The sequence below is a fragment of the Mauremys mutica genome, chromosome 4 (assembly GCF_020497125.1).
Source record: "Mauremys mutica isolate MM-2020 ecotype Southern chromosome 4, ASM2049712v1, whole genome shotgun sequence".
In the NCBI taxonomy this organism is placed as follows: Eukaryota; Metazoa; Chordata; order Testudines; family Geoemydidae; genus Mauremys; species Mauremys mutica.
In genome coordinates this window covers 59,392,459-59,404,386 of record NC_059075.1, presented here as the reverse complement: position 1 = coordinate 59,404,386, position 11,928 = coordinate 59,392,459, and the positions used below count along the sequence as shown (strand labels likewise).

Sequence of the window (11,928 nt, the reverse complement as noted above, 5' to 3'; positions counted from 1 at the left end):
TATTACAAATATTTGCACTATAAAAAAAAAGAAATAGTATTTTTCAATTCACCTATTACAAGTACCATAGTGTAATCTCTTTATCATGAAAGTTGAACTTACAAATGTAGACTTGTATGTAAAAAAAACTGCATTCAAATATAAAACAATGTAAAATTTTAGAGCCTGCAAGTTCACTCAGTCCTACTTCTTGTTCAGCCAATTGCTCAGACAAATAAGTTTGTTTACATTTGCAGAAGATTATGCTGCCCACTTCTTGTTTACAGTGTCATCTGAAAGTGAGAACAGGCATTTGCATGACACTGTTGTAGGCGGCGTTGCAAGATATTTACGTGCCATATGTGCTAAAGATTCATATGTCCTTTCATGCTTCAAACACCATTCCAGGGGACATACATCTATGCTGATGATGGGTTCTGCTCGATAACAATCCAAAGCAAACGCATGTTCATTTTCATTATCTGAGTCAGATGCCACCAGCAGAAGGTTGATTTTCTTTTATGGTGGTTTGGGTTTTGTAATTTCCGCATCGGAGTGTTGCCCTTTTAAGACTTCTGAAAGCATGCTAAACATCTCATCCCACTCAGATTTTGGAAGGCACTTCAGATTCTGAAACCTTGGGTCAAGTGCTGTAGCTATCTTTAGAAATCTCACATTGGTACCCTCTTTGTGTTTTGTGAAATCTGCAGTGAAAGTGTTCTTAAAATGAACATGTGCTGGGTTATCATCTGAGACTGCTATAACATGAAATATATGGCAGAAACAGAGTAGGGGACATACAATTCTCCCCCAAGGAGTTCAGTCACAAATGTAATTAATGCATTATTTTTTTAACAAGCGTCACCAGCATGGAAGCATGTCCTTTGGAATGGTGGCCGAAGCATGAAGGGGCATACAAATATTTAGCATATCTGGCATGTAAATACCTTGCAGTGCCAGCTACAAAAGTGCCATGCAAATGCCTGTTCTCACTTTCTGGTGACACTGTAAATAAGACTAGGGCAGCATTATTTACTGTAAATGTAAACATGCTTGTTTGTCTTAGCGATTGGCTGAACAAGAAGTAGGATTGAGTGGACTTGTAGGCACTGAAGTTTTACATTGTTTTGTTTTTGAGTGCAGCTATGTAACAAAATCTACATTTGTAAGCTGCACTTTCACAACAATGAGATTGCACTTCAATACTTGTATGAGGTGAATTGAAAAATATTATTTCTTTTGTTTATCATTTTTACAGTGCAAATATTTGCAATAAAAAATAATAGACACTGATTTGAATTACAACATAGAATACAATATGTATGAAAATGTACAAAAACATCCAACATTTCAGGTGGTATTCTATTGTTTAATAGTGCAATTAAAACTGATTAGTTTTTTTTAATTGTGATTAATTTTTTTAGTTAATCGTGTGAGTTAACTGCGATTAATCAACAGCCCTAATATTTATGCCTCTTTCCATAGTGCTTTAACATCCTTGGATGATTGCAAGGTATTACCATTATTGTAGCAACCCTCCTAGCTTGATGTCATCCCCATATCTTATAAATTTACTCTCTGCTCCATTAGCCAAGTCATTAATGAAAAATAAGGAGTAGTACCTGACCTAGGACTGACCCTTGTGGGGCCCCGCTAGATACACCCTCCCAGTTCCATAGGGATGGTCTTTCAACCACTGGTGCACCCCACTTTAGTAGTTTTAGCTAGACCACGTTTCCCTGCTTTCCTTATGAGCCCGTCATGAAGGACTGTGTCAAAGCCCTTATCATAAGCCTTCCTTGCCCTGCACCCCTCGGGCTAGCTGTAACACCAGACGGCCGGCCAAGCCGGAGCCTCCCTTCGCCAGCCCTGCTGTGCACTGTGCGCTTCATGAGGGGCTGGGGATTTGCCCTCCCTCCCTTACTCTGGTTTACATGGAAGGCTGCACATTAGCGCCTGTCCCTGCTGCTGCGGCAGCGCTGGGGGTGGGGGGCGCTCTTTCCGTATTGGCCGTACGTCACCGGGGGCGGGGCTCCTATCAGCTGTTTGGGGGATGCCAGGAAGCAAGTGTATTTTGGAAACAATGCGGCGCGGCGGCGCCTGAGGCTGCAGCTTGGGGACTCCTCGCTCCGCCCGGGCTCGGCGCCCGCGTCCTCCCGCCCTGCCCTGCTTCAGGTAAGTGCCCGCCGGGCCGGGGGCTCCTGCCAGCCGCGTCCCCACTGCGGGCATGGAGCGGAGCGCGCCCCAGCTCTGCCGCGGGAGGCGCTCCCGGGCGGGCCAGTCAGGAGGCCCCTTTGCACCCCGTGCTCCCCGGCTCCTGCCCTCCCCGGGGGGCAGAGACCCCGCACGCTCATGGCAGCGGCTCCGGAGCTGCTGCTGCAGGGGGGCTCAGTCCCGGCGGGCACTGACCTAGCAGCCCGCCCCTGGTCCAGGCGGGCTTGGCTGGAAGGGGGCTGTGGATCAGGAGCCTTAGGGCGGTGGGGAGAGAGCGAGCCTGTGGCAGCTTCTCTCTCTGGTGTCTCTTGGCTGGGCTCGGGGCCGAAATCGAGCCATCCCGGTTGCAGCAGCTTGTGCCATAGGGCCAGGAGTCAGGTAGGGACTGAGAAGGGTCGGGATCTCCACTTAGACCCATGAGGTTTGCAGTTACCCGCCTAGAGCGACTGCCTCCTGTTCTCCCCGGTCTTGGTCCTGGAGTGGAGACCCCGACCCTCATCACCTCAGCATGGAGAAATCCGCTCTCTGCTCGTACCATTTAGTTCTAAAGAATCCTGTGGCACCTTATAGACTAACAGACGTTTTGCAGCATGAGCTTTCGTGGGTGAATACCCACTTCTTCAGATGCAAGACGCCTGTCTTGCATCTGAAGAAGTGGGTATTCACCCACGAAAGCTCATGCTGCAAAACGTCTGTTAGTCTATAAGGTGCCATAGGATTCTTTGCTGCTTTTACAGAACCAGACTAACACGGCTACCCCTCTGATACTTGACATTTAGTTCTAGTTCACTATGCTGAGTGACCCTCTCCCCCATCCAGGAAATGGCTTCCCCCGTCTGTATCAGGTAGATGTTTATATTGTCCCCAACTGAGCCTGGGTGACATCTGTTTCTCTCTGCTCTGTGAGCTAATGAACCCCAAACTAGTGAGGTGGAAATCTTCTTGCCTGTTACTCTCGGACTATAAACTGGTAACTGGCAGAGTCATTAGATTGCCGGGAACTAAAGGGAAAAGATATTTATCATAAAATCATATATCTCTAAAGCAGTTCATCCCCTGCCTGAAGGGGCTCCCCACATCTTACCGTTGTTTTATATCCTTTCATTGTACTGTCTCTGCAGCTGAATTCTACTCCGGTAAAATAAGCCCCTCCTTCCACCAGAAAAAATATTTGCAGTATCCTCAGTTAGTCCTAATCACCATGGTATCTGATTTACTTAAAATAAATAAAACTCCTCTTCTGTTGAGTTTCCTCAACCTGATGTGATCACTTCCTTATAGTTAGATTCATGCAAGTAACTGTTGAAAAATACGTGTGCCTCTTTGGCAGTGAGCTAATTCAGTGTGTTGCTCACAGAGCAATTATTCAGGCACTTGCCAAAGGCAGAGACTTTAAAAATTGGTGATTTGCATAAATTTTAATGATCATAAAGAAACAAGTTAGTGCTAGCATTATTCCAAAGCATATTGCTTTTTGGAAACAGTTACCTGTAGTGCCTGTATAGGACAGTGCCTCGTACGTACAATGCTGAGTACATTTGTGATGCTAGAAATTATGATAGCGTCCAATAGCCCAGATAATGTTTTCCACTATTGAATCTCTTCTGGAGTTTAAAGTTTCTGTTTTAAATCCTGCTGGCCTCAAACGTTGTATTTAAGTCCTCTGCACAGGTATAACTTTGCAGTACGTAAGCCCACAAAGGGAAGGAAATGAAGGAAAGGAATCTGGTAGTCCTAAACTTAGACTAGCCAACTTTGTTTTGGGAAGCAGGCAGAGGCATGTGTATGTTGAACCTTCCCTCTGTTTTTCCTGTCTGCTCATCTTGAGAGTAGCCTCTGACACTGTAATGTATAAGAATTCCACTGTCAGTGTGCTCAGGCTTTCTCAGATGGCAGGTTTTCTTGTTTCCTCAGGAGAATGCAGTAGGCAGATTGAAGGTATGATACTCTATGCATATGTGCTCCCACAGTCATAAACAACCCTAGCAAACTCTGATTTGTTTGATGCATCTCCCTTTGAGAAACTCTATTTTTGCCATTCTTGTTTTTGAAAGAGCTAGCAAACTTTATTTTGGGGTCATGAAGAAATTAAGTGGGTCTTAGGGTAGGTGATGCTCTGGACTTGTCAAACGTCTTGTTCTTCTCTAGGCCTCAGAACAAAGCATGAGCTCATCTTGGCCCACCAGAATAAGATGTGGACTAAGATTTCTGACTGTTCTGAAGCCCCTTTTGTTAAATGTTTGGCCTACCTAGTAAACTTCCTGGCTTTGGGGTTTGTCACATTTAGCTTTTTGTACCAAATGTAGCTCTAGCTCTAGCTATTTTAATGCTATTTGCAGTTGTAATCTCTTTTTGAGGGTGGAAAAAAATATTCCTTCCCATCTCCTGTATCTTCTTTAGGACAATGGTGTCCTGAGTTCATATTTACATGGGAGGAGGTACATGTGGAGAACTGTGAGGGAAGTACTGGATAGATCATGTTAACAGTTGTCTTTTTATTTCCTTCAAGCCTAGGATTCCTTTTACTAGTCTGCCAGCCTGTTAAGTTTTGGTCAAAACCAGAGCAAAGGAGAGTGAAGAGTTGAATTTCACTTCCTTGTTGAAAACTAGGTGAAAATCCTGAGGATGGATCTCTTAGGACACTGTCTTCAAATGGGGTTAGATGCACAGATGACAGGAAGGGATTGCTGGATTCATTGGCCAAGCTGCTTCTCCTTATCCTGTGTTAGCAGGAGCTCTAAAAGAGTTGTTTTCATTTTCCCACCCTCTTTTGCCTGGTGTTAGGATATAATGGGGCTCAGGAATATACTTTGACGTGTATAAAAGCCCTGCTTGAGATACTGACATGAGCAAATGCTAACTCTTGTAATTCTAGGGTGAACTAAAGGAAGGGTGTTTTGGGTAGATTCTGTAGTAGTGAGGGGTACATGGGGGTGGTGGGGCTGCCTGAGTTTTGGGCATTTGCTTGGTTGGTTTGCAGGGCAGGGAATGAAGTAACCAGGGGTTATGGAGTGTTTGGCAGAAAGCAGTGTGAACTAGTCATATGGTTTGATGACAAGTCTCTTCAGAGCATTTGGGTTGCACCAAATAGTAAATCAGAAGGCAAATATAAAAGATTCCCAAAAATGTATATATATGTGTGGGGGTGGTGGCTATGCAGGTTGGATTTGCTTTTTAAAACAATGTCCCTCTGTCTCACCATGACTATTATTTTATTTGCAGGGGGGAGGGGGGGCAGGAGTGTCTTTAAGACTTCGAACCTTAGGTGGAGCCTTTTTAGCTTGCAGAGCTGTCTGTTCAAGGGCTGCAGAACTTGACCCACAAGGCCTTAATCATCAGCTTATTTCTGATCTTTTCAGGCCATGTAGACTGATTTTAGGAGGAAAGAGCTTAGGGAAATAGGGAGAACTGTGTGTTCCTGAATGGAATTGGAGGGAGAGTTATTCTGGTTGTATCTTAGCCATGTTCTCAAGTGTTCATTTGTTGCAGGAGCAATGGATCCCCCCAGCTACCTGGAAGAGGACTATTCCAGCCTGGACGGGCTGGACGATGACGTGTTTCACTCTGACTTTGGACTCACAGGTCAGCCTGGTGAGATGACCCCTCCTGGCATTTTCACACAGAACCAATCCTACAGCTGTCTCCTGGGGAGGTTTCAACTGTTCCCCCTCACACACTGCTGTGGTCCAGGTATCAGGCATGCTGAGCAGCAGGACAAGGCAACCCAAACACTCAGTCCATCCTCTTCCACTCAGGATGTCATGTTGCCATGTGGAGTCACTGAAGAGCCCCAGAGACTCTTCTATGGTAAGAGCACTCCAGCATCACTAGCTTTGCAGAAGGGAAAACTGCCCCTCTAGTGCTTCCGCTCTACCCCCCCCCCCCACTGGACAAGAGAGGGTTACTTCTGCTGCTGCTATTCTGCTACACCTCGAAGAAAGACAGCTCTCTCTGCTTCTCACCCTTGCCTACTCGCTGCAGGAGCTGTCCCTTTGCTCTCTGCTTCTGCCATGCTTTAAACACCAGCTCCTTTCCCCCCCAACTCCATTATAGGGTAGTTGAAGTTATTGCTAGACACTTACAGCAGCACTTAAAACTGAGACCTTCCCGCAGGCTTCAGAGGGTGATCGAGTGCTTCCCTCACCCCAGTGCACATGCTGCTGATTTGCCTGCAGAGAGTTAAACCTTCCCTTTCTCCAGGCCACCCAGGTGAATCTTCACATGTGGATGGGACTGCATGAATATTGTCAGTGCAGAGACGGTAAACACAGAGGTTCAAATGTTGTGGATCTTTTGTTGGGCTCTTTGCTGGAAAAAAAAGTTGTCAGATAAATAACATGAACAAGCAGTTTTGCGGTGGTGAAGTGATAATTGGCCTGAATTTCTGTTAAAGCTGAATTGGAGACATGAATCATTCCTCACTTACTTTGTTGCCTTTTTTTTTTAACCTGAAGACACCCCCTCCCCCCCAAACTTTGAGTCAAATTCTGCCTTTGGATTCTCACATGTGGCACCTGTTATAATGAAGAGCAGTGCATGTGTACCCCAAGGTGAAACTTGGTCCTAAATGCTGAGCAGTTGTGAGTGAAGCCTGATTTGGAAGCTGCACCAAGGGTTATACCAGGAGATTATTGACAGAGACATAGGTACTCATAAGTGTAAGACTGTCATTCCAGATAAAATCCCAACATTGACTGAACTATAAACAAGCCTGATCCATGTGTGAGAGCTTTCCCTATCTCAATGTGGTTTCTTTCTTTCAGGTCACTCGGTTATGGGAGGAACATAATACACTCTGCTGGATCAATGTAAATCTACTTAAAACTCTGAGTGAATGTTTTACTGAATACTTAGCGTGATTAGTCATTGTTTAGGCTGCAGAAACTGGACTTTAGCCTGAGTCAGAAGTTTGCAATTACACAGGTTTTCCTTCAGATGTGAGAAGGGGAACAAGTCTTTACGCTGGGAGACTGAGCCATTGAGCCTTCTCATCTCTAATGTCTTGCAGGGAATGCTGGGTACCGTTTACATGTCCCCCCAGTTGGCTTTGCATTGAATCCGCACCTCCAAGAGGAGCCTCGGGAAGGTCAACGGGAAGCACGTGCTGAGGTTCAGATTGCACGGAAGTTACAGTGCATTGCAGACCAGTTCCACAGGCTCCACATACAGAGGGTAGGCTCTCTTTCTGGGGGGAGAAGGGGATTTGATTATCCAGGTATGGTATCCAGCAGCCTCCGGCTCAGCTGATCCTTCACCTCACATCTCTGTGTAGTCATTGTCTATGCTGAATACACACTTGCGCCACTCTGTTGTGGCTAGGTTCTGCACTGTGAGCCAATCCTAATCGGTGTCTGTCATATTTTAGCTAACTTCCACCTAGCAAAAGGCAACTGTATGACATCATTCCACCCTGCCTTCTAATCTCTGAGTAGAAGAGAACTAGAAGTCCCTAATCACCCAGGGTTTAGAATTGGCATATCCAAAGTGCTGCCCAGCACTGCCCTCCTCTTTGATGGGGAGGTAGCTAGCAGACTGCACAAGCTCTAACGTGCAATACCTCACTGTGATTTGAGCAGACTTCCACTCAGATCAAGGAGTGCTGCATGCTGGGACCTGTAGCTGCTGATGCCCTCCTGTGGGCTTCAGAGAGCGAATGCTTCCCTCACCCCAGTGGAGCCATTTAAAGATGGGTGCTGCTTTCATCTTACTCAAGTTAGGTGAGGAACTTAGCTCCTGGAGAATTGCTGGGATGGCCCTCGGTTGGGCAAATTTTGGGTGCACTTAACTTATGGAGATGTTTTCTTCTCATCACCCAACAGCAGAATTATTAAGGGAATGTTCTAGAAAGATCAACTGAAGAAATGTGAAAATTGGCTGTCTGGACTGTGGGATGTCATTCTGACATCAGAAATACCATATCACAAGTTATTTTTGTGACTTGTTTGTTTATTCCTGCTCTCCCTCCTGCCGCGCCCCCCCACCCCCCAATGGCACTCTCTTACTAGCTGTCCCTGTCTCACTGTAGCTAGCTTCTTACAGCAAAGAGAAGATTAACAATCTTTGCTGTCAGGAGTCCTGAAGGGAAGCAGTGGAACTGGTTGTAACTTGACCCTTTCCATCTGGGGAGTGTAGCTATCTGATGCCTTTGTCAGGGAAATGCATCCAAGAATGCCCCCCTCAAAAAAAAAAAAAAGAAAATCTTGGTCTGTTCCCTCCCCTCTCCCCCAGGAAAGAAGTGTGTGCTGCTATGGCACTGAGAGAGCCATGTGACTGACTGCAGTGCAGGACAGGCACGGAGACTGACTGAGCCAGGAGAATAGAATTGAATCGCGTGTCAGCCAAGCATGTGGGAGAGTTAGTAAACAAAAGCATCCGTCTGCACTACCAGCTCCTGCAGCCAGCCAAGGAGGAGCTCCTGTGTCTTTGTTTGAACTGGAAGGACAGTCAGTTGAAAAGGAGGGGGAGCTGTTCAACCATTTAAAAAACAAAACCAAAAACAGGTGTGAAAAATCTCAGCCAGTGGTTCTGCAGGACTTGACGTTGGGATGGGTATAGGCATTTAGAACTGCTCAGAGATTCTTTTTCTTGGGAGGGAGGTAGTACTGAGCCCTTGTGTTAATGTGGAGCTGTACCTTAGGACACTAAAACTCTGTGGTCCATCTGTGCCAATGCAGTCTCTTCCCTACTGACCCTGCGTGGAGGACTTCCTTTGGCTGTTGGCACAATCCACAAAAACAGTCCTGTGCTCTTCTGTGCCTGCTGTTTAAAGGGCAGTCAGTGCCTAGATACACATGAATTAGCTTATGATGGGCTATGGTTTGTCCTTTGGGGCAGCAGAAGGGGCAATCTCTGAGAACAGGAAACCTGAGCTGCCATTTACCTGTAAAGATTCTTTTTTTTCTATTAAGCTAACCCCAAAACTGGGTGCCCCATTTCAACAACTCAGAGTCTTGGTCACAGACCACGATTCCAGGGTTATAACAGGAAACATTTAGAATATCATAGTCACCACCACACCTCCTGAACACCTGGAACAAAAAATAGGACTAGCGGCCAATGGGACATTCCTCCAACAGATATGAATGTCTGGTGGATCCTGAGCTAGCAAAATATGTGCTAGTTGCTGCACTAGTATGTAGGAAAAATGTCCAGTGCTGGAGTTACTTGTCCTGTTAGCTGTTTGGCATATTCAGGCTTTTTATGCCTTAATTTGATGCAGTGATATATTTAAATAAAATAATTGCATCTTCATCCCCAGTACGGAGTTAGAACAATGACGTAATCTTATGTAGCACTTCATAGTTTTACTCTTCAAAGTGCTTATGAAATGTGGGCTACTATAGAAAATATTGCCACATGCAGGCTCTGCTACTTAGAATTGCTATGGTCAGTCCATGCTTCTGCAGGACCCTTTTCAAACTATGCACAAGGGGCCTTTAGTTCTCTCCTCACTCTTGCGTGCCCATAGTGCCCTCCATCTGTTTGAGGCTCAATACCTTCTGGTAATCTCCCCTCTTGCCCCCCAAGGGCCCCACCACGTATCAAGAAGCCAGGAGGTGGAGCTAAAACACAACTTTCTGTGTGCGGGAGAGACATTGGAGAACTCTCCTCTAGATTTTTGTAGGTAGATTGGACATAAATGGGAAATGTGGGCTGTTGCTGCGAGTGGTAGGATGGGTGCACACATATGCTGTGCAGTGCGTGTGAGCACCTAAGTCACTTAAACCTGAGTGTTACTTGCTGTGATAACTCAATGGAACACTTCAGCAATTTCCCACTGAAAAGGCACTTACTGAACAGGCTGCAATTTTGTGGGGGCCAGTTTTATTCCATCCCTCCCTCATCCCTTAAAACCAACATTGGCTACTGTGCACAACTGTAAGATCATGTCACAGAAGGTAAAATTGTCTCTTTAAGAGTAAAGACCTAGTAGCCCAGGACGGTTCTGGGCTTTAATCCAAGTGGAGCCACTGACTTGCTACATGTCCTCAGAAAAGTTTCTTGACCTCTTTGTGCTCCAATCAAGTCAGCTGGAAGATTGGGTTAAAAAAAGCAGAACCTCAATGAGAACCAGATGCTGAATCAGAGCTGAGCTATCGTGGGTAAATAAGTACATTACAACCAACAACAAAGCCCCCTTCAAACACATCGGAAATCCCACAGTTGATTTAGGTGTGCTGACCATGTTCAGAAAACAATGGGACCAAGCAATAGAAATGTATTGCTACCCTATGTGGAAATTCCCCATGTATTTTAGCAAATTGTCTTGATGTAATTGTGAGGAAGAAAAGGGTGATTGGCCTGAGAATTGGCCCTGTGTATGAAATGTTTAGGACTAGATCCACACTGGTTGTGGGCAGGTCTCTGGAAATGAGCCCATTCCAGTAAAATTAAAAACAGCAAAATAAATTCTTCCTCCTGAAAACTTTCCACTTGAAAGTGAAACTTGTCATGTTTCGCATATGTTTTTTCTTATACAAATTCATCAGCTGAAGCCTCCCTTGAAACATTTTGGATCATCCATCCATTAGGGAGTCTGTGGTCTAAGACCCTCCAGTTTAGGCTGTCGTTGCAGGACATTGTCCAAGATTTATCTATCCCTTTCTGCATCACTGTTGCTCCCATGTCTAGTGATTTTTTTTTAACTAAACATTTTTAATCAAAAATCCTAATATATCAAAACTGAAACTGTTCTGGATCATTTTCAACAAATTTCCCATTTTGGGAATTTTTTTTCAAAAGTTACCAAATTGTCAAAACATTCTATTTTAACACTTTCAAAATGAAAAGGTCCATTTTTGGTTCAAAACTACTTTTTTTTAGAAATATAATATATAGTATAAAAAAGCTTGAAATTAATTTTTTAATGTTATCAAAACCCTTCAAAATATTTTGATCTGTTTTTTGGGGGGGGGTAGGAGGGTGTTTTGTTTTGCCAACATTGGAGACTTTGACTTTGTCTTGATTTGGGATGGGAGACATTTTAGACATCTCAAAATTCTCTTAGGATGGGAAAACTGTTTCCTGCTCTGTTCTAATTACCAATGAAGCAGTGAGTGGAGGGTAAGAAGAGGCCTAGCTGTGGGAAAATTGAGTGTTCTACATAAGTAACTGCAGCAAAGGTTTAGTTTGGGATAAAAAGAACCTAAGGGGGTGTCCTGGGGAACTCTGGAATAGCAGTGAGATTGCAGCCTAAATATATGGTGCTTCCCCCATAGTAAAGAATCCAATGAAATAGTGCAGGACACCTCAAATGATGTGGGATGAATTTCAGAAAGTGGAGGAAGTAATCAGGGGACAGCCATTTTAGAGTTGATTCTGGCCAGTTGAGAGGAATTGGTTGCAAATCTGAAGCAGGAAGGCAGTTTAAGTAACGTGATCATGAAATGATAGAGTTTATGATTCTAAAAAAAGGCAGGAGGGAGAGCTGCAGAATTAGGACAATAGACTTGGAAAAAGCAGACTTTAACAAACTCAAAGAACTTTTAAGTAAAGTCCCATGGAAAGAAAATCTACGGGATAAAGGAGTTCTTGAGAGCTGGCAGTTTCTCAAGGAGACAATATTAAATGCACAGCTGCCAACTATTCTGATGCAAAGGAAAGATAGGAAGAAGAGAAAGAGGCCAACATGGTTCCATCAGGAGATCTTTAATGTTTCCAAAAAGTGAAAACATGGAAGAATTGCTAAGGAGGAGTACAAAAGAATAGCACAAGCATGTAGGGACAAAATCAAAA

General features: G+C 44.6%; 1 protein-coding gene across 5 annotated transcripts in view; it reads left to right on the top strand.

Moving 5' to 3' along the window:
* The first annotated feature begins 2,024 nt into the window (after nt 1-2,024).
* The window catches only part of BMF (Bcl2 modifying factor), an 80,005-nt gene continuing 70,101 nt past the window's right edge, over nt 2,025-11,928 (top strand). For 3 of the 5 annotated variants that reach the window (XM_045016381.1, XM_045016380.1, XM_045016379.1), the window contains exons 1-3: nt 2,025-2,154; nt 5,683-6,000; nt 7,202-7,365. In XM_045016381.1, the coding sequence (XP_044872316.1) occupies nt 5,688-6,000; nt 7,202-7,365 (477 nt within the window). In that variant the 5' untranslated portion in view covers nt 2,025-2,154; nt 5,683-5,687. Of the gene's footprint in view, nt 2,155-5,682; nt 6,001-7,201; nt 7,366-8,421; nt 10,689-11,928 lie in introns of those variants that run through there. The other 2 variants (XM_045016382.1, XM_045016383.1) reach the window with 2 other exon arrangements.